This window comes from Gasterosteus aculeatus, chromosome 10, assembly GCF_964276395.1.
Source record: "Gasterosteus aculeatus chromosome 10, fGasAcu3.hap1.1, whole genome shotgun sequence".
Classification (NCBI taxonomy): domain Eukaryota; kingdom Metazoa; phylum Chordata; class Actinopteri; order Perciformes; family Gasterosteidae; genus Gasterosteus; species Gasterosteus aculeatus.
The window spans coordinates 14,036,183-14,063,687 of record NC_135697.1 but is presented as its reverse complement, the minus strand read 5'-3'; the positions used below and the strand labels follow the sequence as shown (position 1 = coordinate 14,063,687).

General features: G+C 48.3%; 1 protein-coding gene across 6 annotated transcripts; it reads left to right on the top strand.

The window, feature by feature from the left end:
- Nucleotides 1–570: 570 nt before the first annotated feature.
- Nucleotides 571–26,861, top strand: hivep3a (HIVEP zinc finger 3a). 6 transcript variants are annotated; one of them, XM_040188708.2, is made up of 8 exons: nt 571–740; nt 12,710–12,746; nt 15,829–20,007; nt 20,511–20,692; nt 23,002–23,180; nt 23,263–23,337; nt 23,949–24,517; nt 25,643–26,861. In XM_040188708.2, exons 3-8 carry the CDS (start codon nt 16,189–16,191, stop codon nt 26,078–26,080), a joined length of 5,262 nt encoding a protein of 1,753 aa, XP_040044642.2. In that variant the 5' UTR covers nt 571–740; nt 12,710–12,746; nt 15,829–16,188; the 3' UTR covers nt 26,081–26,861. The 6 variants fall into 6 exon arrangements, with proteins under 6 accessions (XP_040044642.2, XP_040044645.2, XP_040044641.2 ...); XM_040188707.2 differs by lacking the exon at nt 571–740 and adding an exon at nt 806–1,161; XM_078080881.1 differs by lacking the exon at nt 571–740 and having other exon boundaries at nt 3,993–12,746; nt 15,829–19,659; nt 19,813–20,007.
- Nucleotides 26,862–27,505: the final 644 nt, after the last annotated feature.

The following is a 27,505-nucleotide window of genomic DNA, read 5'->3' as shown; positions in this document are numbered from 1 at the left end:
GGACAACAATAGCACGGCCATCACGCATTCCTGGAATGTGATTACATAACAGGAGGACATATGTCATTTGAATCAATGGAACACATTGAAGAATCAGATCTGTGGGGGTAAAATGTGTTGGGTGGACTTCCCCATATCAAATGGTGTATATAAGAGGCATTCCTATTGATGGTAGTAAAATGTATTAATTACTAGATTAATTAAATTAATACCTGCTAGACTGGAATTCAAGTGAGTATTTGAAGCGTTTTCCTTTCGTTTTTAGGTTCGACGTTGTTGTAAGTGGGCGGGGTCAGTGGGGCAGCAGCGTGTCCGTTTCTCGCTCCAGCTGTGGCGGGAGGTTGGCGGCGTCAAGCTAACCGGAATACGACACGCACACAAACCGGGGTTTGTTTTTCAAAATAATAGCGCATAATTACGGTAACGAGTTTGGAACGCTTAACGTGCCTCGTAATTTCCGTGTGATCCTTCACGTTATGGAACTCATCGGCGATTCGTAAAGCGTGACGTTTATGTTTATTTTGTCATTTTATATCCCACTGCGCGTTCATTGCATGAACTGGGTTAGCATTCATTGGGTTACAACGTAGCCGTGCTCTCTGCCCTTTGGTGGAGGAAGTTGTGCCCATAAACGCTGCCTTTTATATATTTACAGCATAAACTTTCCGTCCCGCTACCAACATCTGGACCATGTTGTACAGTATTTAAATCCATTATCCCGACTGAAGGACTCCCAAAAGGTAACAACAAAGAACACAGAGCTGTTATGGTACATTTGTGACTGTTTTGTTTGTGGTATTATGCGAGGTGTTGCTGAGAATGCCAGGAGGAATGTAGTATCAAACTAGCTAAAATTGAATATTGGTTTGCTACTTCCGGTTTTTAGCTCAAACATGACGCCCCCAACGAAGCTGACCGACAAAGATTATATGTGCTTTACGAGATTACGAGATTTAAACATGCGTACGCGTTCACTGGTTCAATATTTACGTTGCGCTTTTTGTTTTGTCGACGCCCCACTACTCGGTATTTTTCACGCTTTTACTTTGAAGTTTGAGTGTAAAGTTTTCCTGTATCGACCTCACGAACGTCAGCTGACTTGACGCAGCTCGCGAGCCCCCGTGGTCGCACCGCAGAGAAGTGAAGTTGAGCATCCTGCAGGTAACGTAGGCTCGTACGTGGTGTCAGTGAGTTGTTGTAAATATTACAATATATTTTGTCGCTTTGTTTAATTCTAAGATGTCTCTATGGTTGAGCGGGACGGCTGTTATTATTCAGCTTGTTTTCTTGTCGCTAAATGTCCGGAATGGTGAGATAAAGGTAGCTAACGTCAAGATGCACAGCGTAACCAGAGCTAATAACGAGTGATTTCCAGTTTGAATACGTATATATATTTAACAATATATATCTATATATTTTAGCGTGTTGGGGTGTAGAGACACCTGAACGGGTCCTGGGCTTGCCCGTTCCCCAAAACTGGCTCCATTCATTGTCTGTGAGAGGGAGGAGGAGGTGGAAAGCTGCAGCAAGTCAGCCAGAATGGGACACAAGACCGGAAGTGTAGGGATTTCACTTTCAAAATAAAACATCCTGAATTTGCCTCGCTTAGTAGAACACGTACAGCAAGCTGTTGGTAGCTTAGAAGGGCATTACGTGATATTAAAATAGTCGCGTTACAGTGTGCGGTGGACCTTCTCGATGAAGCTCGAGTAGAATCGCTCGTTTTTGGTTTGCGATGTGGTTTCACTTCATTTGGAGGCGTTGTGATTCTCGGTAGCTTGACGCTGGTTGTAGTGGCACAGCTGCATGGTTCGCTCCGAGGCAGACTACTACGTAGGTAAAAAAGCAAACGGTGATCAATATTGCCCTTTACTGCCACCGCTGTTGCATTGGAACACACGAGGGCAGGGATTTTGAGTCTCCAATAAATTCATTGATCAAATGTTACCCACTTAACGTTACAGCATTTTATTATTCATTTTAATCTCCAAAGGGAGACACACGCGTTTAACGATGGTGTATCACATGTGGGTAAAGGTTTTGTTTTTTCTGATCGGACAGAATGTTCTTTTAAACTGGGATTCATTACTCTGTAGCGACCTCCATTCAAAAAATCTGGCACGAATATATTTTATTAATTCGTCTATAAGTGCGCATGTCCGTGGACTACAGGCGATCATACGCGATTGGCGGTTTCAGCAAACTAGTACTCTTTATATTTTATTTTTCACAAATTTGACTTACTCCATCATCAATAATAAGGACTTTATTTTCAGCGAGAGCCAAAGGATCGCACTATCCGAATTTATGAACGCCGAAGGAACAAACCGAACCGGAGCAAGTATGCAATGGTATAATATGTTTATTAATACGACCAATCATCTTTCATACGCACGTTTAAAACGGAAGTTGGCGATTTATTCAACGGAATCTGGCGTCGGCGTTTCCAGACATGTAACAAAAAAAACGAAACCAATCGGACCCCGCGATGACTGCATAATTACTTCCGGCTGCTCGGAAAATTTCTGCATAACCTGCTTCCAAGGAATCCAGCATGACGTCACTGCCGTTCGGGGCGGATATTTTTATGTATATTTTTGGCCGCAGCATCAAACCGCCGATAATATTACATAATCAGAACAGGGCTTAAACTGGTTCGCTGATTCGGATGTCAGCGGATAAGCTTTAATATGGATTGTCGGCTCTTCTTATTGAACTGCTGACCAACAGGCAGCAGTCTGTCGATGGGGGGGTGGAGGGGGGGCGCTGGACTCGCTCCCTCCCCCGGACCACCACCACCACCTCTGGGGGAGACAGGTCGCTGCTGGGCTCAGGTGGTTCCTGCAGAGCCCACTCCGCTAGTTGCATGTTATGCACTGCGTGAAAACTTGCAAGGTGCTCCAGCAGTGCATAGAAATCCCCCCCCCCCACCACCACCACAAAGCGCCCAGGGTTGTTGGGGGTCACTTCATTTTCTGCAGGGTTAAACGCATTAAAGTGTTAAATTCAAAGGGTCAACTAGGCGGTTTATCGGTCTAAACATCCGAAAAAAAACAACGGTCAAAACGACATTCTCCTCACCAAGTGCGATCACCACGTGACCCCTTTTGACCTCCAGGGCGGCACAAAAAAAAAATCAAGGGTTATTTCTGCACCAGTTGAAAGGAACATGCAATAGCAATGTGCCTCTTTAAAGATCGATACACAAAATGAACCAGCGTGCTGGAACAACTGCGCAGCCCTTAAACACTCGCCGTGGAGGAGATGCCTGCTGGATGAGAGGCCATCCGAGGACAGCGAGCGGTGCCTCGCTGCGCACACGCTGGCTACTATAGATGCGTTTTTCATTTTCCCCACGCGGATGTGATGGTTTCATCACAAGAATACGCAAATGGGCTCCTGGCATATCTGAAGAAGCAGAGCTTCATCTGTCCGAGATATGTGAGCGATAAGATGATGCCTACTGGTGTTATTCCAGTTTAGAGGGGGGTATTGGTTCGCATATGATGATTATGTTCATCATTGATTAAACTATTAATCATTACTTTTTATTCAATGTAAAAAATACATATATTTAGAAACATATATTTATAATATTTAAATTAAATTGCGGCGGCAGTAACGCAGCTCCTTACGTCACACAAACGGATGCTTATAATAATGTAATAATCTCAATACATATCACTGTTAAGTAGTCTGTGCAGGCTCATCCTTTAACCCGCCTGAGGCTTCCTCTCAGTCTGTTATGTCGTCTCACTTCCAATCTAAGGAGTCAGATTTCTGACATTCTTTAGTCGAAACTTACCCCCCCCCCCCCCCACTGGGAATTTCTCTCCCCTGAGTTCCCCCTGTGGAAAAAAAACAGTTGCTCTGCCTGTTTATTTTCATTTTTCTTTCCCCCGGAGTTGTCTTTTACCTCAGGGTGGGGGGGGGGGGGGTGCATCAATCACCCGGTGATGGACAGGAGGCGGCGACTGATATCCGTTGCCGTATAGACTGGTCGGTCACGATGACATTGACACCCCCCACACACACACACACACACACACCCCCGCGTTATTTATGCCGTAAAGGTTGTCTATTTACCGGGTGATCCGTTTACTTGCACTCAGAGGGAAGACTTGACCTTTCAACTCTGTTGCCTAACATATGACTCTGGAAGGAGCTTTTTGAATCTGCCAAAACAACCGCGATGATGTCACTCAGGAGGGAGGGACAAAGGAAGCCATTGAGTTGCGAAAGCGAGAATATTAGATATTAGAATATTATTTCTTGTGCTTTTTTGGGGGGCTTTGGATCCAGGGGGTGGGGGGTGTCTTGCGGGTTATCAAACCTAAACAAGTTGCCACCTTCTTGTGGCTCTGATAGGCACAAATGTCTTCCCCTGTGTTCTCAGTAAACACGCGTGCGGTGTGCAGAGGCTCCGGGCGCCTCCCGAGGTGATGCGTCACGACTTTTTCATTTTTTTTTTCAAAAGGTCGGAGCCCGAGAGGACAACGCGGACACTCGCGCCGGTCGTCCTCCACCGTCCCCGGTGGCAGCTTAGACGCGAGCGCGCTTCTCCGTGGAGGTCGCTGTCCGTGTCAATCTCCTCTTCACTCGGTTGGGGGGGGCGGAAACACGGCGAGCAGACGCACAATCTGTACCTTATTGAAACACAGAGGCAGCAGTCTTCTAGGTGGGGGAGTTGGAAGAGGTATTTACCCAGCTGAGGTGGTCCTTCATAGCCGTGACAGTCTGGGCCATTTTAGGACAAAGTCAACGCCTATATGACAGGAAATGTGGTTTAACTTTTCTCTTCATCCCGGTGATGCTCTGGCTGGGTGTCCTTTGTGTCACGCCGGCCGATGTGTAACGGCGTGATGCCGAAAATCATACTTCTTTGAGACGCCTCAAGGGGTGATGTCACATTCCACTGACTGACGGCGGAAATCGAGGGAACGCCTCCAAAAAACCTTTGTACTTTACATAAAAAAAAGACCCCTCTCCCTTTTTTGTGAAGTCAAACACTCACAGACGTGTTGCCTGAATAGACTAAAATAACAAACTATTACAAACAAAGTACATCAAACTATTGAATCACTGTATATGTTTAAAAGAAAAGGATCCGGCTGGGGACGTGTTCACAGTTTACTATCTTGACAATTTTACGGAGTAACGTCACATGTAACTAGATGGCCCCGGCTTGTGTCGGGTTTTTAATACTTATTCTCATCAATGGCCAAAATAATTGAATGAAAATTGCTTAATGCTTTTTAAAAAAGACATTTATTCTGACCATCCGCTACATTTCTAACAGGAAGCAGGAAAACAACCTCCAGTGGTTACTGTACACGCTGAACTTGCACTACTCTCATTGGAACAAATCTTCTCTCGGGGCAATACATCAACAACCCCCCCCCCACCCCCCCCTCCACCCAACCCGAAACCTGCAAAACACATTCTTCCTTAACTGTAAGCGGCTACAACAGCAATAAATCACCGAGTAGTCGCGCAGATCCTCGGCGTGTGTGATTTAAGACGTGTCACGTAACCGGCACGCCCACGCACACCTCCACGCCTCGATACGGGTGACAACGTTTCCAGGTAGTGATGCAGCAGGGGACCCTAGGGTGGCCCTGGTCATCGATCATTAGGAACCGCCCCCCAACACACACACACGCACACGCACACAGCGGCAGAGACACAAGCTTTACCGTCAGAACAGATTTCCTCCCGGCCGGCGATCCGGCCCGAGGACCACGGGAGCGGAAATTGAAAGGATACACTCGCTCGTGGGTGTGTGTGTGTGCGGCGCGCGTGTGTGGTTATGTGTGTTATGTTGCTTATGCGTGCGCTCGCCCATGTGCTCGCGCACGGGGGGAAACGTGTTGGCGGAAAATCGGTCACGTGTGCTTTGTGGACACCGTACGCTCGAGGGGCGTTCAGTGTCATGTTTACCTGCAGTGTGTGTGTGTGTGTGTGTGTGTGTGTGTGTGTAGGTGCGTTGGAATCGGAGCGCGTGTTGCACTCGCAGCTGTGAGTCGTCCAGCCCCTTGGCCCCGAGCCGCGGCCCTCTGCTGGAAGGGGTCGGGTTCCGCCAGGGACCCCGGAGGCGAGCGTATGGGCCCGGCCCCGCGAGGTGGAAAGGCCTCTGGCTTCTGCAAACGCACACACACACACACACACACACACACACACACACACAGAGCAGCCTGTCGGGCAGAAGGCCTGTCAGCTGCAGTTCTCATTCACAAATCACCTAGTGGACGCACAGACACACACACGCTCTGACCTCCACGCCGCACTTTCATTTCCTCTTTCCTCTGTTTACCCCTGTTGTTGTTGTTGTTGTGGTTGTTGTGCTTTATTGTCACTGTTGATCACGGTCTAACTATGTGGTGCTGCACCGCCGGCCCTTTCGTTACGCAACAGTGGTTTCTGGATTTGTCCCACGGCCCGTCGTCCGTTATCCTCCACCGATGCAGCTACAGGTGAACCTGTGTGGCATCGCTTTGTAACCTACGTGTGGAGGAAACGCACAATCTACGCTCGCTTCTCTCTCTCTGTGTGTGTGTGTGTGAGATTGTGTGTGTTGGATAGAGCTTCTTGGACACGGAGCCTCTTTGGCTCGTGCCTGTCTGTTGATTCACTGTTGGTGAAATAAGACCATATGGCTGCTCTCTCCCTGCATTACATCACCTTGATATCCAAGCAGATCGGTTCTCATTAACAGCTCAAGGGGAGGGGGGGGGGTGGGGGGTTGTTGCAGAGCTGTGTTTTAGTTGTTTTGGTCGGGACGCGATGCTTCTCCACTCTGCGTCCTGCCCAACGCACTTTTCCTCCCTGGTTTTCATGCACTGACTCGATTTGGGTTTGAATATCTTCTGTGACCGCTCAACTTCTCTTCTTACTACGGCCAAACAACTCGGCTCTATTTCAAAAAAGTGAGAAAATATTATAAGCAAATCTATTAAACTGATTAATCGGTTACACATCTTTAACAATCCAAGTGTCCCTCAGGTTACATTTTCAATATCATAGTTTGGCGCTGCTACAAAAAGAAAAGCTGTTGTTGTCCCACAGGCCTCGGAGGTGTAATCAAACCGCTTGTTTATTTGATCAACACTCCAAAACCGAAGCATTTAACTGAGATATGTGACAAAGAAAAGCAGCGCATGGGCACATTTTTAATAGCTGGAACTAATAAATGTTTGGAAATTTTCTTGTGAGGAATGACAAAAGCAATGATGTTTTTCCTGTAACGGACTCTGGTTGATCCACTAATTGTTGCAAAAAACAACAACATTCAATTAAATAAATACTGTCTCTGTCATATTAAAGCGGACTAACTTGCAAACTGTTTGCCTTTCACGGTTTCGCTGATAAATGATCGTTTGATTTGAGGGCGGGCGCTCCAGAGACGCTGGCCGCTCATTGGCCTGCAGGTGAAGCCTTTGGCAGAATGCGTTTTGTCATCGCGTCACGGTTTCAGTCAGCTAACCGAAAACCAACGCCCACTGCCTGAAACCACCAAGGCTCGGGGGGGGGGGGCAGCCAAACTTAGATGTGGGGACAAATATAGCACGTGGCTGGTCACGCGTCCTATATTTAGCATTTCCTCTAAATATTTTCGACTCGTTTTCTCCACGTTTGCACAATGTCTGCCGCTCCAATGGCTCCTTGTGCCGCTCTCCTTGTTCCCGATTGGGTCGGCTGCAGCTCTAAATACACGCCTTCCACACCTTCCAGTAAAGGAACTGTCTATCAATAGAACGCTCTTTTGTTATTTATAGAATAATCACGCTTGGTTTACCTTTGGAGTACACATTGGGTTCAGTGAAGTTCAAAGAGCTGAAAAGGGATTATCGAGATGCTCCGGCTTTGGAATGATCACTATGATTGTTGTAAACTGTCAGTCACACGTCAGTCACACATCACATTTAAACGAAGGATAAACTTTTGTCAACCGAGGAACTGCGGTAACATCAACAAGTGTCTGGAGCGGCTTCCAGCGGCGCGCCAGCAGGTTTTTCTGGCTCAAAATAGAGCTTTGTGGGTGCAGATCAGTCTGAAAGTGGGATTCCTTCATGGTTTGTTGCTGCCTGTGCATTTAAATATGGATACTAGAGCATCAGTATTATAGTTTGTCTAAAAGATTTTACTAACACAAGGTGAAGGACTAATGTTTGTTCCTTACCCGAACAGTTTATCATTGTTTCACTGGCATAATGCACAGATTGCAACCCTCCTGCACAATTTGTTATTTAAAAGGCTCCACTTCTACCACCACCAAAAATAGTTCTATGCCGAAAACAGACAAACATCTGCATGATTTCATTTTGAATATTTTCTTGGCATAGTTTTAATCTGGTCACGTTATTATTTAAAATAACGTCTAAAGTTAAGTAAAGCTCGTACGCATTCAGACGTAAGTCTGTGCAATCACCGTGACAACAGCGGCGTTGTTTACCAAACTGTACAAGAGTCACCGGCGTCACTGCTGGTGCTCACGCGTGGGAATCACACGAGGGGAGGGACAGGTGTCTTATCGCGTTCACTGGAACTCGACCGCATCCTCGTCCTCGGGTTGTTTTCTCAATGCTGAGCAAGAAAAAGGTGCCTTGCAAGTGCATTTTGAAGATATGTCGAACCGGCATCGCCGTGAAAACGCAGCGCGTCTGGCAGGCGCGCTATGGTGAAAAATCAGCCATATATTAATGACCTTGAGCGCACGCGCAGGTCGACAAAGGTTGATCTGTAAACACATGGATTAGGTGTGTTATTGGAACATTTTGCTTGCAGGGTTTGTCGTCCAGCGAGCGGAGCCTGCTCATTATTCATTTTCTACAGATGCTTTTTAGAGCTCCGATGGCTCTCCAGCTTTAAATTGTGGCGATCAAGGCCGGTTGAGGTTGAGGTTGGTTGGTTGGTGGGTGGTTGCATGTTGGTAGGGGGGGGGGTCTCTTGTCTATCTGTTGCTGGGCCTCTGGAGGGAGGCAAGGGGACCAGTGGTTCTGGGTATTTGTCGGGTGGGCTGGGTTTACACACAAACCCCCACGCAGACACACGTACTCCAAAAGGTGCTTCCAGTTCCAGACAAACTCTTCTTGCTTTCTATACTCTGAACCTCCATCATAAACTCCCAACAGGCACATTCTCAGACACGCCGTCCCACTTCTTCTCAGTGATGCATCTCCGTGGTCGTTTTGCTCCGTGAAGATCGGCCCCGGCGCTGTAGGAGTGACCGTGGTACCGCGCGTCTCGCTGGGGCTTAATGGCCGTGCACGAAGCCCTGGAAAGCCAGGATGCTGAGAAGGAGGAGGAGGAGGAGGAAGAGGAGGACACCGCCTGTGTCTTCTCTCCTCTGACAGATGGTCCCGCGCCCAGAAAACTCGCTCCGCGGGACGCAGCCAAAACGATCCCGGGCTCGGACGCTGACGCTCCATCGTGACACCAACCGGGGTCGGGGCGATATGTACGCTGTGTATTAGATGAATCAAATATTGACCAGTCACTGCGCGCCTCCTCCAATTTGCACCGTGGTGCGGCCGTCGGTCAGCTTCTACTTCTACTCCATCTTTAAAATCCGCAGTGATACTTCTTTAAAAATAATCAGCTGACCTACTTTAAATCTACTCTCATCAGGTTTTTTTTTCATGGCTCCGCGTAGAGGCTTCAGCTGTGGCTGCAGGCCGTTACGTTTTCAGGGGGCGCGCGTCCGTCCCGTCCACTCTTAAAATACCTCGGGAACGCATGGAGGGCACAAGCCTCCACCCGGGCTGATTAGAATTTAAGTGGTTGGAGGTCCAAGTGGCCGTGACCTCTTTCTGCGTCACGCTGTCATGAACGTGCGATCTCACCAGCAGATTTAGCACGAACGGCCACTTGGACTCAACAATGAACTCCTCCCGGCGTATCCGTGGCGATGACATTTTGGATATGGAGGAAAAAAGGTTGCTTTTTCTTAACAATAGATGAAATGTGGAATTGTCACAAGAAGGAATGATCAGGCAAGTATATCCTGGTTCATTGTGTTGGTTTCATGGCCTGCCGGTCTGGTTGGAGTGAGACTGAGGAGCATTCAGATGTTCTAAGTTCCAACAGAAAGTGAGTTTGTCTAGTTCCGCTCTGTGATTTGAACCGGAGCAGTTGTGGTTGTAATGAACCGCTCAAGGAGGATCTCAGGCTACTTCTCCTCGTGTCTCTCAGTCAAATATGAGTTACGCATATATAAAGATTCAGTGTGACTTACAGATGCAGAAGACATGATGATCCGATTGTGTAATAAACGTCCATAAATCCAAATATAAGTAATGGAAAAAAGATGCTCTTTATACCTCCCGAACATCACAGAGCTATTGCATAATGGAAAAATTGGTCTTGATTAAAGTTCACATATTTGTCTCCCGTTATTTACTCAGACACACAAACCAACACGTGACCGCCTGGATTCCCTGAGCAGCTGTGAAGTATTTGCATTCGCATTTGACTATATATTTTTTTTAGTTTCCCTTCATCCAGCCGGAGGCAACAAACATCAGCCCCCCCCCCCTCCCTTTGGCTTTGACTTGAACGCTGCGTTCTGCCTCATCACTGTTAAAGAGGATGCACTTGATGAGATGGAAGATATGAAAATTAAAAAACAAGGCTTTACTATAAAGCCTCCTGTTGAGGGGATGAAGTGCCTGAGCTGCTTTAGGATCCATAAATGGGAATTCTTGCACACGCACACACACTTTTTTATTCATTTTGCAATTTTACAGCCGGGAAAAACATTTTCAAGTTCTGCAAAGCGTGTCTACTCTTTTACCCTTTTAAAAGACACTTGCTTGCCTGCCACTGGCGTGTATCCGCTTCAGGGGGCGGGCTGAACGCTGCATTGTGCAAGTAAAATTAGCGAAGGTTCATCCTCTACATCTGCATCTTTTAGAAATAGCCTCATTCCCATTCAGCCACTGCTAAATGTTAATGTATTGTATCGCTAGAGGTACAAAGCGAATTCACCCCGTTCTGTTCTGCAAGAAGAGGACGGCACCGCGTGACCTTATCTTTTTGTTTCCTTCCCCTTCCTCGTACCACATTCCGAACAAAGAGAAATATTCCTGTGGAGGAAATGTGTTTGGTAGCATGATGTTCACACTGTGACAAGGACACCCAGCTGCAGAGGGGCGAGCCTTCTGCTGTGAGAGGGCTCAACACTGGCGACTCCGTCACCTCGACGAGTCGAGCGACGGGTTTACCAAGCCAATGTTGGTCTCCATGTCATGCTCTGGTAATGTAAAAACAAACCCAAACGCATTGAAAGAAATAAAAACTAAACAGGAAATTATCTTAAATGGCTGTTTAGGATGTTCTTTCTCAAAAAGAGAACAAAAAAAGAGCAAAAAAAATGTGATTAGATGAAATATCCTCTTTCTTTGCATGCGTAGGTTAATGCGCATGCATGTGGATGGATATTTATTAACTTTGATGCAGAGTCTAACTTGTAATTAGTCTCAAATTTAACTGAAAATTTCAGTATTCAGTAAAGTTTTTTTTGGAGTTTGTATTTATTTGTTACTTTTTGTTTTGCCATATCAGGAAAACTATTGTGACCACGTGCAGTTGTGGTTGACAATGGAGGACTTTTTTAAGTAAAAACCCACATGTATGACATTCTACAAAAGTGCAAAAAGAAAATTCACGTAAACATGTAAATCTTCTGAGTTGTTCCATTGACGTAAACGGTTGGTGGAAGTAACCGGCCGTTTTCTCCACCTGTTCTGTTCCTTCACTTGACCATCAGTGCTACACGCACTTTCCTTCTGGTCCTCATTTCTCATTTTACAGTAGAGTGAAATTTTAAATCCAATCTGATGTCGGCAGTAGTCAAAGCTTTAGAGGTGACTTTTCGGGTCAGGTAATGGTCTGTAATATCAAAATAAAATAGTCCATCGGCGGCCTTAATCCAGAAATGTCCCTTGCACGGATCTTCCCATGACATTTGTTTTGAATTTGGAGGCCTGGTGTTTGGAGCGTTTAGACTGCTGAATAAAAATGTGGAGGAGGGAGGACGCATGGCATTAAAGAACGGAGAGTGATGTCAGAGATGCTTGGACGTGTTGTGGACGTTTTCCAGAGCTGCTCTTAAAAACTAGATTCCTGTGCCCATTTTTGAATTTCTTCTTTTATTTATCCTTAAACGTTTTCAAATTTTCCAGTTTTTTTCTTCTTCTTCTTCTCAGAATGCAGCAGCAATAGCACTCCACCTATGCCGGAAAAAGTGGGACCCTGAATGGGAGAAAGTGTGTTTTGAGAATATGAAGTAACTCCCTCCACCCTCTTCCCGTGATCAAATTAAAACACCAACCACTCACCCGGCCCCTCCACCTCTCACCGCTTTGCCAGCTGTGCAGCGACGGCTGCCAAAAGGAACACAAGCTTACGTCAACTTCCAAATAAGGAGCTGCTACTTCACTTTGACCTGAGAGAGAGACACTACTGGGGTGTGGTGGTGGGGGGGTTGGGGGGTGTGAAGGAGGTGGAGATAGATGTGGAGAGAGTGTCCCCTCCTCCTCATTGATACGCATGATATACCCAGCTACCTGTTTGTCAGCTCAGTGCACGTACGACGGAGACTCGATCACCGCTCTCTCTCTCTCTCTCTCTACTCCGTCACTCTCATTCATCCTTTTTCTCCCCCTCTCTCTCTCTCTCTCTCTCTGGCTCCGGCTCTCCCCGTTTCCAGCCATACACAACCGGAGGACAACACCACCTGCTACCAGGTAAAAAAAAAAAAAAAAAAAGAGAAAAAGGAAAGAAAAAAATAAGCCATTGATTTCCTCTCCGTCATCTGCAGTGATTTTGATGTTAGTGACGTGATGTGAGTGTCGGGGGGGATTTTCTCCATTCAAGCCTTTGTTGTTCCGCTGACGGCTCCTCCATCAATGAGCCGGCGTTTGGTAACATAACAAAAACTAAGACTCATTTCTGGAATCATACTCGGAGCGTTTTGTTGCCGTGTTTGAAACCGATGCAGACAGTGTAGCTTCAGCCGTGCTGGTGTGTGTGTGTGTGTGTGTGCGTCTGTGTGTGAATGAAGGGGAGTGCGTGGTTTGTGGACTGTGTATGTACTCGAGCACACAGCTCAGACTGGGAGTGAATGAGCTCCCTGTGTTGTGCATCCAACCTCCCTCGCATGGCACGCCCCCCCCCCCCCCCCCCCCCCTCCTATGGACTGGGGAGCACTCCCGGAGTGCGTTCACGTAAATACACACACACACACACAGAGGAAGGAATGGTTGTGCACGCTCTGACTCCCCGTGGGCTCCCCGCCATCAGGCTGCTGATGAAGTCGCGCTTGCTGACTCGACGGCGTTGCCCTGCGCTCAGCTGACATTGTGGCGGAGACACAACGGCAGATGAGGGAATTTGTTGCTTAAGTGAGCTGATTTCGCGAGATGGGCTGATGTTTGAAAATTAGCACGCCTTTTTTCATTGTGTTTCACCACAAAATTGTCAGAGAAGTTGCCTTAGATACCATTGTTTGAGACATCTCATTGTTATTAGTTGTTATGTCATTTCAGAAATATCTATAGCCAATCCAATTTAGATATATTTCCTACACATAAATCAGTATGTCCCTTTTAAAATATTGCAGAGTTTCACAGTTTACAAAAATAAGTTTTTGAAGTTTATTTGGTTGAATTGTTTGGAATAATGTGGTTAATGTCAGTGTTATTTGTCATTCCCATGCATGCAATTTCCTCTCTGGCTCGTCTGGAAAGAACGGAGAAGTATCGGTGTACTACGGATTTAAGACTCCCAAAGTATTGATTTCTCTCTCAGAAAAGCCGTAGCTTCGAGGAGAGAGGCACCTCCGCCTGCTCTCTCGCTCTCTGTAGTCGAGGTGAGGATGCTGGAAGATAAATTTAGCCCTCCAGCTCTCCCTCCATCTGCTACCACATGGTTTAGGGCCGTTACCATAGGAACCACCGCTGGGTGCCCATTAGTGCGAGAGAGGGAAATTGACAAGTTTTTTTAAAAAGCCATTTGCACAATATTCTCTATATATATATTCTCTATTCGCGTCGTGTGTGAACGGATGCAACATGTCAGTTTTTTAGTTCACATGAGGTGATGCAGCTTACTCGGCGTGACTGCGTGCCCACATCACAAATATATCACATAGCGTATTTCATTTCATTTAGTGTCATTATATAAAGTGACCACAGGTTTTTTCTTATTTGCACTAAATGCAATACATATTTATATTGCACACACTGCTCATATCGCCCCTTATGAGAACAACCAACCTTTTTCACAGTGATAGGCCAGTGTTCATGCAGGACGCTGCCAGGAAAAGCTCAGGTGTGATTAGTAATATTAATGACGGCTGCAGTACATGAAGGTGCGGTGGTGGTGCCATGAATCCACTATAGTTCACACTGACTCACGCGTATGGCTTGTAGGAACAACATAACAGGAACAAAGACATGGATCGAATGCGATTTGTCAGAATGTCTCCGGAGAAAAAACATACAATGATTAAAACAGCGCTCCACCCATTTAGCTTCACACGTATATTATTGTGAGACTCACCATGGACAGTTAGAAAAGAAAAAAAGCCTCTCTAATTCCAACTCCATTTCTGTCACCTGACCGACACTCATTTAGTATCATAATATCACTGCAGGAGACAGTAAGATGAATAAAAGGGATGTTGGTTTAAGATCCATCCAATCCTGGCATGTAAACTCTTCCTACAAATTAAACCGAAAGACGCTCATTCACATGTTGTCAGTAATTTGGATATAATCCAGCAGCTTTGCCGTCTTCTAGCAGAAACGTGGGCGTAGAAACCAGCTGGTCAGCGCGTGGGATGGCTTGTTTACTGTTTCAGCATGCTGGCACAAAATCACATCGGGAGCTCTCTTCAGTATCTCCACCTTGTGTGTATGTGTGTGTGTGTGTATGTGTGTGTGTGTGTGTGTGCGCTCACAGTTACCAGCCACCTTCCCGCCTTCCTTTTGGCTCGGCTCGTTTGACTTTTTCAAGAGATGATGATCCATACTCGATTGGGTGATGAAGCAGAGATCCATGTCCTGCAATGTGGCAGTACTGTACGGCAGCACTGTCTGACGAGCATCATCTCGAATGAAGCGTGGCTTGATGACGAACGCGCGGCATTCATTCGAGCGTGCCGAGACATTGTGCCTCGGCCCCTTAGTTCATCGCGGTGTGATTAATTATGCAAAGAAATTTCTTGCAGGATAATTCCATTAAGACAAAAATAGGTGCTTATATGACATTTTATGAGTAACTCCTTCTAGCAGGAGGATTTGTATTTCAATTCGATGTATTTGTTTTGAAAGATTCAGAGAACAAAGAGTCCAAATGATAATACTATTGTCTGTTGGTTTTTGTTTTTTTCTTGCGGATTTGGGTCTTTGTAGGATTGGACAGGATCCGGCAGAAAAATATTACAGTACATGGTTACAAATATAAGTAATGCATGGTTGATTTAAAAATCGGAGAAGATTACGACAAATTGAGATTACGCTGCATTGAAATGTTGCAGCCAGTGGACATAAAGCCTTTGCAGAATCATCGTTTTCATCTTCTGGATCCTGATATATTTTTAGACAAAAATATTGCATAAACCATCCTTATTTAACTGTATTCAGCCGCCGCGGGAAACAAATGTGAGAGCTGAATGTTATGACATGAGTGATTATACAACATATAAAATGTAAATATCTATATTTAGCAAAGAGAGGGTTGGGGGGGGGGGGGGGGTAGAGGGCTATTTGTGTGTTGAAGTTGGACTGTATGCTGTTTTATATAACATTTTGTTTGTCTTTACAGATCTTCACGCCGAGAAGAGTGAAGACTCATGAATTGAATTGAGTTTACCGAGCGTCTGACTGGCCCAGCGCTTCGCGATGGGACGCTTCAAGTTTGCCCGGCAGAGGACGTCCTCCACCACGCCGGACGTGTCACGGCTGCATTCTTTGATGCAGCCGTTGAACGTTTGACGGCATCATTCTGCCGTCAAGCCGTAAAGTTGAACCGAAAACAAGCGGAAAGTTATGAGGCACTCTGAAGTGGACATCATTTCATAGAATTCACTCCAGTTCATCTCCAGTTAATGACTCGGCGTGCGCTCTGTAGCCGGACGCGGGCGGACGCATCCCACGTGTCTGCCTGAGGCTGTCCTCCCATTTTATGGAGGCCTCGCATAGTCGCCTCACGACTGGGGAGGAGGCCGGAGGTCAAGAGCGTCGTCAACCAGAGTCTCCTCACCGAGGGCCGCGGCCGAAGTCTCCCCCCCGGCCCCGGCGGCAACACCTGGCGGGCTCCCCGAAACCCCGTGGCACGCCGCAGCAGCCCAAACCGCCCCGGAGGCAGCATCCTGAACGGAAGCGCCTCAGGCACCAGCGGCAGAGCGCCGAGTCGGACGCAGCGCTGGAACACAGTCATGAGGGGCCGAAAGCGAGCGCAGTTTTCAGTCCGTCACCGGGCTCGGCGGGAGGCCCCCCCCGGTCCAAACCGGACAGCCAGGACGGCGACCCGAAACCGAAACGCGAGCGCAAGCCTCAGAGACCCGGCAAATACGTCTGCACGTACTGCGGCCGCGCGTGTGCCAAGCCGAGTGTCCTACAGAAGCACATCCGCTCACACACGGGGGAAAGACCTTATCCCTGCGCCCCGTGTGGCTTCTCTTTCAAGACCAAAAGTAACCTGTACAAACACCGCAAGTCGCACACGCACAGGGTGAAGGCGGGTCTGGCGCCCGGGGAGCCGAGAACTTTGGAAGAGCAAGTCACCGAGTCGGAGGATGAAAGCAGACAGCTGGTGTCGGCCTCTTCCCTCGCGGAAAGACAAAGCGGCGCGGCCTCAACCGAGAGCCGCGAGACCGACCGGGCCAAAGATGGCGCCACGGGAAACGAAGACTCTCGGGCAGTGAAAAAGAGACTGGCCCTGCGTCTGAGTCGAGGGAAACCCGGCTCTGACGAGAAGACCTCGTCGCTCATTTTAGGGAGCAAAGGCAGCACAGAATCAGGCTATTTCTCTCGCTCCGAGAGCACCGAGCGGTCACAGGACAGCCCGCCGAACACAAGTGCCAAAAGCTATGCAGAAATCATCCTCGGCAAGTACGGGCGTCTCGGCCACCTGCAGCGGATGTCCCGGCAACATAACCAGCAGCCCTCTGGTCAGGAGGACAAAAACATGGCATTCACGGTCCCCAAGAAGCAGGTCATTGATCACATCACCAAACTCATCACCATCAACGAGGCGGTGGTTGACACCAGTAAAATTGACAGCGTGAAGCCGAGGAGATTCTCCCTCTCCAGGAAGAATAGTTCAGAGTCCCAGAAGAGTTCATCCGTGAAAGACGCATTAATCCACAGCCCTAAAGCTGGAGACCCGAGTTATAAAAGCAGTGGCTCCATCACCATGGGAGTTCCGTGTGAAAAATTTCAGCATACGTCCTCAAGTGCGGAGCAGCCGGCTGGCCAAACGTCCAACGCCCCTTTGGTAAGAAGTCACTCCATGCCGGCCGCAGCCAGTTCATTCGACGCCTCCAGCGGTGGCCTCGGTAAGTTCCGCTTAACTCAGTCCTTCGACGAACACCAGCCGCCTGAAACGCAGGCGTCCCGTCGCTACCGGATGCTCAGGCGCCAGCCAGCTATTGAGATCCCGCTTGGTGGGGAACTTTCGAGAGAAGAACGAGAGGGTTCTGGTTTACTTCACCCCGACAGGGTTACCGCCGTGCCTGACCACAGGCAAAGCCAACCGCTGCCATATGAGTGCGAGGCCTGTGGCACCGGATGCAATGATTGGGAAGGTTATAAGAGACACAAGAAAAGCCTGTGCTTAGCGCATCGTCCCAAAAACGACGTGGTCGTTAGTCAAATGGGGGGCTCGCCGCCAACAAACCATGCGGTCAGAGCGGGAGCTTCAGCAATGCGCAAGAGAAGGAAAGAAGAGAGTTTAGAATTGGATGATCCCTCGTCTCCTTCGTTACCTTCTACTGCCCTGTTGCCAGGACAGTGTAGGGACGAGAGCAATGTGGCTTATGAGGGGCCCAGAAGACCTGCTCTTCAAACCTGTTCTGTAATCCAACACACTCGTTCCTTTGAGAAACAGGAATCGTTTTGCATCGACGGACTAGAGGCACCAAAAAACTCTCCACTTCACGAAGATTATCAGAGACAACCCCAACATTCGACAAAACCAGCGACTGGACAGCTGGCCGCCCAACACGGTGTGCGGGTCCCCGAAATACTGGTCACAGAGGATCCCAACGTGAGCGCGTCGACCTCGATAGAGCCAACACCCTCAGTGAAACCTCCAGAGAAAGCGGAGGAATTTCAGTGGCCGCAGAGAAGCACCTCTCTGTCCCAGCTCCCCATCGAAAAGCTCCCTCCGAAGAAGAAGCGCCTACGTCTAGCCGAGGCTGCCCAATCCTCCGGGGAATCCAGTTTCGACTCCGTGTCCCTGCCCCGCAGCCCTAGTCAGGACAGCAGTGCGTCTTATGCGTCCAGCCGTTCCACATCCTTCGAAGAGTCGAACAGACCCGACCTGGAGACGGCGGGTCCGACCCCGCTGAGGAGGTCCAGGGCTCCTCACATGTTGACGGTGCCCGGGGCGCATCAGCAGCGAGAGATGAGGCGCTCCGCGTCGGAGCAGGCGCCTCACGACCCGCAGCTGAGTGTCCTCATGGCCGAGGCCCGCAGTAAGTCCTTTGACTACAGCTGTCTGTCCCCCGAGCGCTCGGCAGTCGGCTGGAGGGAGAGGAGAAAGTGTCTCCTTGTAAGGCACACTGCCATTAGAGATCCAGATGAGGAGGCGGAAGAGGAGAAGCAGCGCACCGCGCCGAGCCAAAGTCCCGAACGCGTGAGCTCCACCGCGTCTTCTAAAGTCGGCCCGGCTTCTGTGCAGTGCAGCAGGTCCCCCGCCTCGCCTTTGTCGGGTGACGCAGTCACGCGTAAGCCGGGGAGATTGCAAGGCGAAGACATCTTCTCTCAGTGGAAGCTCGGTCAAAACGTTCAGTTGACAGGCAGCGCGGAACGTATCGCGTGTATAGATCCCGTAAATGAGGCCTCACGCGTCGACGCAGAGCAGCCGCCTCTTCGGACACCGCGACACTATCCTCCACACGGACCATCAGGGGCAGCCAGGGCTCACTATCTCCCCATGTCTACAGGGCTGAAGCTCGAGATTCCCTTACTGCGCGGTGATTATTCAGAGGTCCGGCTAAATCCCTCGCACATCCAGCCCGCGGCCTCCCCTCACATCACTTCCAGCCTGGAGCTCCTGAGGCCCGTCCCGTCTCCAGCAGTAGCGGTGCGTCTCCAGACGGACACGCTCAACCTGGCGTGTGCCATTTACACTTCGTTTTCTCGGTCCACCTCCCCAAGGCCCCAGGAGGCGGTCGATGCTGTTTCACAAAACACGGGCCACCCAACAGCTGAAAGACAACACAGGAACACCAGTACAGACCCTCAAACGTGGTCGGACGATGGCCTGAGGGTATCAGGCTCAGGGGGCAACAAGCGCATGCTCTCCCCTTCAAACAGTATGGAGCTCCCACCCGAGTCACAGCAGCAGCAGAAACGAGTAAAGGAGGAGGAGGAGGAGGAGGGGGAGGTGGGACGTGCCGACGGGGCATCCGTGGACCCTCGCAATCAGGTACTCAAAAGGGAAAATCAGACACGTCTACCCAGTGTTTGTTCTTCCATTGCACATGTTGGCCCCTCGTACCCCGGTCTGCTGTCCAGCACCTGTAATAGCTGGTGCTATTTAAACTACATTAAACCGAACCCTTGTACTCTGGATGAACAGAAGCCCTCAGTGTACTCGTCGTGGTCCACCAGCGGCTATGACCCCAACCCGCCTGGCCTCTCAAGCCGGACGGCTCTCTCCTTGCTGCAGTGCAAGCAGAGGCTCAGTCCCTCCATCTACACCGTATCCCCCATGTCAGTCAGGACGTCTGAGTCCATGGAGCAAGAGGACACCAAGAGGCCGTGCTCCACTGAGGTAGTTAATTAAATATTGACAGGAATCTGTGTATCGATGGCACTGTGTGTAAAAAGAAAAAAAGAACCACCACTAGAGAACATCTGGATATGTCACGTTTATTTGTCTGATCCCCCCCCCAAAAAGGAGAGAGATTTTAGTTAACATGCAAAAGAACACATTTTATACTGAGATATACCTCTTTTAGATGGTTGGGGACCAAAGCCACCGACCCAAGGGTCATTTTTACATCATTGCTAGGTCAGCGTAAACAGACTCTTGACCTTTTCTTCTGTATAGAAGGTGCAGCATAGTTTGGGTTTGCATTGCAGGATTATAACAAGGGTGCATGTATAAGAGTGTATAGAAATCTTAACAATGATGAATCGCAATGGACAAAATACTACATGTGCTTCAACAAATGCCATTTAAAACCAACGTTCAAATGAGACTTCCCGATTTTTGTCTCCCTGGGCATGCTGGAGCAGAGTTGGTGAATTTGCCCATGTCTCTTTCGGGTGTAGGTTTACAACAGCCACCCGTACCGCAGGGACCCCGAGGGAGCGACGAAGGGACAGCTGTCAGCGGACGGCAACGGCTCCCACAGAGAAGGAGAGAGGGAGGATGAGAGGAAGAACGCGGAGGAGGAAGCACAGTCGGGCTCCAGAAACAAACCAGCTCCCGAAGTTTGGAGCTCGGAGCGAGGGTGAGTACCATCTCGCGACAGTTGAAGAACACGAGCTGATGGTTTACCCGTGACATACCGTCTGTATTTACAGCGTCAAATCCCCTTTATTACGGCTTGCGCCATATATTGTGGTATGTTGTGTAAACCGTCTGTTGAGGGGCCGAAGCCAGCGATCTACCTCGTTCCTTTGCGCCCGCAGAGAATAATTTACCATTCACATGCAGCAGCAGCACGTTTCACCCTCGTCCATTAACACCAATGGAAGGGGCAGAAAGTGCACATGTCCATACATGGCATCAGTCGTTATACGGAATGTGATTGGGCAGAAAGTCAGTGTTCAAAAAGAACAGCCCTGGATTCTTCAGACATGAGAGAACAAAAAGACTATTTCGACACGTATTTGTTAGTTGTTTTTTTTCTGTCCTTTTATTGTGAACTGGGTCAGGTCCACACAATCTAATTTCAATGTCATCATCTTGTATAAAAAAAAACAACCAAAAAGATAACTACAAACAGCAGGGCAAGAATAGGCAGAAAAATGTGATGAAACTGCTAAAACTCTGAGCACTTCCCGAGCGGTCGCCCACTCCGCTCTTACTCATTTTCTCCTTTCTGCTGCTTTGGATTTAATCCAATAAACCGACTATCATAATGCACACGGACCCTGTGCCTCAAAAAGCCCCCCAGCTCTACTTCCTCTTCTTCGCCTCTCATGTTGGCCCGAGGTCAGACTGACCTTCAGTGACTCACTGTCGTCCATCGAGGTACGAGGGGAGGACGGGGGGATGTAGGGGGGCTAGCTGGTTAGTAGACATCTCTGTAACACAATACAAAGACTTCTCTCATATGAGGTCAATTGTTCATTTTTAAAAATGTTTTAAACTTAAATTCTGTTCATATCTTACACATGCTCCTGAAGGATAGGCTCACAACTTGTCAGGTGTTTATCAAACACTAGTCGCGTATTAATATCAACACTTTGGCCGTAGTTATTCATCCACATCACAGAAAGGCTCCAGCTGTCCAAGTGTAGATGTTTTGGTACAATTTAATACAGTTTGTGTAGAATTTCTTCTTTTTAAATATGCTGTAACGCCCCAACAAACGTACGGCCGACCAATTAACCGCTGTTCACAATGTGGCTATTTTTCACGTTATTAAATGATAGATAGTCACAGGTCAAAAAAGTCATTTAATTCCAGTTAGAAAAGATAACATAAGCAGCAATGACTGATTCTTAAGTAAAGTTAAAAGCAAATGTTTAAGGTGTACATTTATTTGTTTTAATTAAAGTCGCATGCACCCCCTCAAAAGTCTTTGCTGCGAGGTTAAGCCAGACACGCTCAGTACCTCTGATACCCATCAGAGATAAACGCTGCAGCGATGCAGGCGATGTGAGGGGCCATCTGCGTGTCCCTTTTCGGTTTTGGGATTGTGTGTGTGTGTGTGTGTGTGAACAATTCTCCTCACATCGTGAGTCATCCTCGCGCCTGCTCGCTTTCTCCTTCGCTGTCTGTTCAGCCTGTCTGAGGGTCAGAGAGGCCAAACCGAGGCAGCGAGCTGGTTAAACACGGGTTTTTGCTGCGGTTAGGAAAAGCGAAGGCAGAAGCACCGAGGCTCAGATCTCGGGCCTGAACGGCTGCTGCATGAAAAGCCGAATGAATGCAGGTGCTTCTCTTTCACAAATTCTTTCAAGACCCTAAAAGCCAGCGCTTACAGAGTTCATCCAGCCGCGAAGCCGGTAGTGAAAATAGAAGAAAAAAACGCTGATTATAATCAGAACGATTGTTGCTCGTCGGGATGTGTTTTCACTTTCGGGGGTTTTTTCATGCTTATTTGCAGCAGCAGCTGGTCTGGGCCTGGGTTTCCCTCCCTCTCCGGCCTGTTTTTATTGGCATGGCCCGAAGCAAACCCCCGAACCTTTGGCCACATCGTAGACTCCACCTTGTTTGGACATGGCGGTGGTGTGAGCTGTGATGGGGTTGTACGGCCGTGCGAGGGGGGGGGGGGGGGGTTGGGCGGTCTGGTTTTGGCTTATGAAAGCTGCTCTGTTCGAGCTGAAGTGGGCGCCTCGCTGAGGGACCCTCGGTGTACATGGAGGGGTGGGCCCCGGGCCCAGCTGCCACAGTGCGAGGTCACTCTGTAGAAAGTGCCAAGCGGTCCGTTAGCAGGTGCTAACGGACCCGCAGACAGTCTGTCAGCTCCAGTTACACTCATATTGATTGCGACCCGCATCCCGAAAAGGAGCCGAATTAATGAACAAATAACAGGGAAAAGCTCCGGGGCCCGAAACTGAAACCCCACTGCTCTCTTGACGCACCCCACAGATCAAATGAGAAGCGTGCTCTCGTGCACTGCGGCGGCGGCGGCGGAGAGAGGTGCCAGTGTGTGGACTGCCCATTCAACCTTAAGAGTACCGCCAGTGTGCTGCAAAAGTGCCCCCGTCGCATCACAGAATCCCCACCGCGTGACTGCGAACACTGCTACCTTTCTGTCGAGGCCGAAGGTAGGGAAGCTCCCGGTGACGTCCGGGGTTCACGTGCGTCCGTTGTGAGCACAGCCCGTCTGTTGTTGTTGTTGTTTCACAGGAAGCCCCATTGAACACTCGCGATCCGAGTCCCGCGGAGAAGAAGTGTGTCGTTACCCAGATGGGTCAGATGGAGGTATGACATGGATCCATTAGCATGGACCAACACATGTTACACTTCGGTATCTTGTGGAAGCAGCCAAACACACAAGGGGAACGTTTTTCAGCTTTAGCAACAAGGATGTGGTAAATATTGAAATTCACTTCATTATTGTTGTCCGTAGGCGCCGCCGCCTCATGTCGCTTCAAGCACTCCTTCTATTGGCAGCTACCCACAAGCACATCCGCCGCTGTAACCTGAGCCACATGCACAGTGTCTCTGAATTGATGAATAACAGCGCCGTGATTCTGTTGACTTTGTCCCTTTTGATTGAGCGTCGTAAGAAAGAGAAATGTAAACATTGGTCAGCCGCATATCAAACTCCTGGGCGTCGAAGATGTCAGATATGCGGGTGAAGAAACATGGGAGAGGCTGTTAAAACATTACACCCAGGGACAAAATGTGCTACGCTGGTGCCAAACCTGCCACAGCACACTTAGACGGGTCCATTTTACTTCCTGGATGGCTTTACACATTCGTGCGGTTAGAAAGAAAAATAATGATGACTGATCGATATCAGCCGCCTACACTTGATACTTTGCGTGAGAATGTGACTTTAAAAAAGATGCTTTTTTTTTCTGTCCTAGGAGTCTGTGAAAAACGTCGCCCGGATGAACAAAAAGGTCCTGAGGATGAGCATGCAAGGGAAAAAGATGGCAGACCTGATGAAGACAACAGGGTCGAGGTGGCTGAAAGCTCTCACACCGCCTCTCCTGACAGCGGGGAACCTCCCCCGGGAGGCCGGTTGATGGAGCCCGAACCCGGCCGGTCCGTCACGCTTTCCCCCAAGAGCTCGGCCAGCGGCAGGAGGGCCTTGTTCGCGCGCAGGCGCCTGGACGCGTCCACGTCGGCGTCCTCCGAGGGCTCCCGCTCTCCGCGCCCTCGACCCCTGATGCCACGCGGGGACCCGTCTCCACCCCGGAGCCCGTCACCCGGAGCGCGCCGGTCCCCCGCTCCCCTCTCCTCCCCGTCCTCGCCCAGTTGCCATGTCTCCAGCTCCACTCTGAGACCAGTCGTCCCGGTGAGAGGTCTTTCTCCTGTAACGGTCCAGCCCCACGGGTCAGAGTCCCGTGGGCCTGCGGGCTCCTTCGCGGACCTCTTCGCTCAGTCTAAAGCTCGTCTTCACCCGGGAGGCCGATCGGCTAACGCAAGACCGGTGAGACATAACATGCTGTGCGGCATTTTCATCGTCTTTCGACATGTCTTCCAACCCGGACCATTGTTTAGGTCTCGAATGCGACGTGGCGCTCTGTTTTTTTTGTGGAGTGCGTATAATTAACGCTGGTCAAACCGCAGCCCGGACTCACCTGTGACTTCCTCCTCTGTTCGTTTAGCCGACAGTTTTAAATACATCAGCTCTTTGCTCACAAAGATAATCTTGTGCGGCTCAGTTAAATCCCAGTAAGTCAACATCTAGAACAAATATAGATAGGGTGGTACATATGAGGTTATTTTAAAGTCGCACACCTATTGGAAAGGGGAAGAAAATAGGCAGCTCTCCCTCCGTTTTGTATCACTCAAACCTTAAAATAATGCGGGTGAGCTCCCAAATAGACGCGACATGTTTTCCCTTGGCGGCCGCCGATAAAACCAGAGTAAGTACCATAGATTGGAACCGCATGTCGACGACAGAACATGAATATCATCAATTCACCCAGATTAAATAAAAGCAAAAAATAAAAGCCTTTCCAAACGTGTGGTTCTGTTTTGGTGTGTGACCTCACCACGTCCTCTTTACTAATATTGGTCTCATGGGAGTAGATACTAAATCACACAGAGACGTATCTGTTTACATCCACCTGTAAACTGGGTGTGTTTTGTAAAGGGAGACATTTTTAAGTATCTAAATATTTGATGTGTACATATATACTGTATATACTAAAAACTAAAAAAACTGCTTTCTTCATAATCTCTTTAATATAGGTTGTCTCACTGCACATTTATTTTACTTGTTTTAATATTTTGATTATATTAGAATAATAAAAAGCTTTATCAAAGTATATATACTCACACTTAGTAGCAATGCATCACAATACAAAAACACCAAATAGTTAGATTGGCGTCATTTAGACGCAGTGACACTATTAGATGACAAGTTTATACCAATTATAAAATGTCCCGCACATACTTACATCATACATGATGTGCGATTCACATGCGACTTGATGTGAACCCCACATCTCTTTTTTTAAAGTTGTATTCACCAAGCAGTCGTCGGCAACAACAATTAACTGGCCGGGATCCTTAAAGCTTCACTTCATCACGTTTTTTGTCTCCGTAGTCTGCGCCCGAGGAGGGTCAGACCCCGGCCCCTCCGCCCCCCACGCGGCCCCGGGGGGCCCACACCCTCCTGAGTCACCTGCCTCTGCACTCCCAGCCGCCGAGCAGGTCGCCGAGCCTCCTCATTCCCATCGGTGGGATCCACATGATTCAGCCCAGGTCCACCCTCCCTCTGTACAGCCTGGTGAGCAGCCCCGCGGCGGCCTGCCTCGCCGGCCGATCCCGGACGCTGAGTGACCCTCCGAAAGGGGGGCTCCCTCCGCCGCCACGGCCCGAGCCGTCGGAAACAGTCGACCGTCGGGGGCGCCTCGGGGCCCGGCGCCCGGCGAGTCCCGGGACGGAGACGGGGATCCCGGAGGTCATCGCAGAGGTGCGCGTTTACCGCGAGGAGTCCACCCAAGGCCCAAAGAAGGCTCCTTCCTCCCAGACACAACTCTGATAGGAGGGAGAGTCCGAAGGGACGGACCCAAAGACCAGAGCCTGGTTTTTTTTAAAACGCAGCACTGGTTTGGAGGCCGAGGACGAAAGGCGAGGGCACCGCTTCTGAATGATCCTGTTATGTAATTATATGAATAATATATAAGCACTATGTTAGATATGCAGTATGTTTTGTAAATCTTTTTTTACCCTCTTGTTTGATGTCATCGGTGTTAATTTATTTATGTGCTATTATGCAAATTCTGTACTATATGCAAAAGCAGCTGGAATGAAAATAGATAAAGTTTTAATCAGTTTCCCTATTAACCCATTCAACAGCTCTAATATAATATTGCTGTGTTTATGTACTGTATTACAAAAATGGATATAGAAAGGTACCACAAATATTTATTTACCCCGACCAGTATTTTAAAGTGCAATTTAATGTCAAGATTGTGGGTTTGAAATGTCATTCTTAAAGGCTGTGATTATTATTATTTGTCAGGTTTTTTTGTTTTGTTGTTGTTGTCTGTTGTTTTTGTTCAAAGAAGCAGGGTTATGATCACCTCCTTTTCTATTGTCTTCAGGAAAAGAGTTTTCAGATGAAGACATTCGGAGTGCACTGACAAATAATTTGATACCCAGAGGAAACCTGTTTCACGTATATGGTAGCTACGGTACGGTTTTTTTCATAAAACAGATACATGTATTTTTGTGTTGTTGCTTTTATAAATGATACAATCACTCTCTGTCCTTTTCATGTTTGCCATTAAACTTCTCATTTTTACAGATTTATATTAAAACTGTTTTACACGCGTCCTCTTTTTTTTCTTCAAAAAGTGCTTCCCTCTCTCTTTCAACTTCTAATTCACATAAAGAAATGAATGGAAATCAATTGCACGTTGAAATTCCACCTCAACTTAAAATCTGCTTTACAGCCAACCTCGATTAAATAAATTATCTGCATCCTTTTTCTGCACTCTCGTGCTGATCCGGCTGTGAAGGGCAGCTCGTCTTTGTTTCCCAGACCTGAAGGTGTCACGTGTGACCACCGGGTGGCAGCAGAGAGCGGCTGAAACTCCGTGCATGACGTCACACGTCAAGGGGAACCGATCATCCGGGAGGTGATGGACGTGCAGCAGGAATAAGCAAGTAGAGGGTCACCGTTAGATAATGTACAAGTTTTATATTTGAACATGAAAATCAAATAACTTGTTATACAAAATTCCTTGTAAGTAATCAAGGGGGGAAGTTTTGTGGGGATGTCCATCTCTTAATTGTTTTCCTTTTCTGTCATGCAAAACGTATGGAATTTTATCTCTCCATTAGCGTCTCCTAGTTGAGCTCTGAGACCTCAGTAGCACTTATAAACACAAACTTTCCGGTTTCAGTACATTCAGAGGGTTTTACCTGTGGGTTGTTTTCATACATCATTCATTCTCTTAAC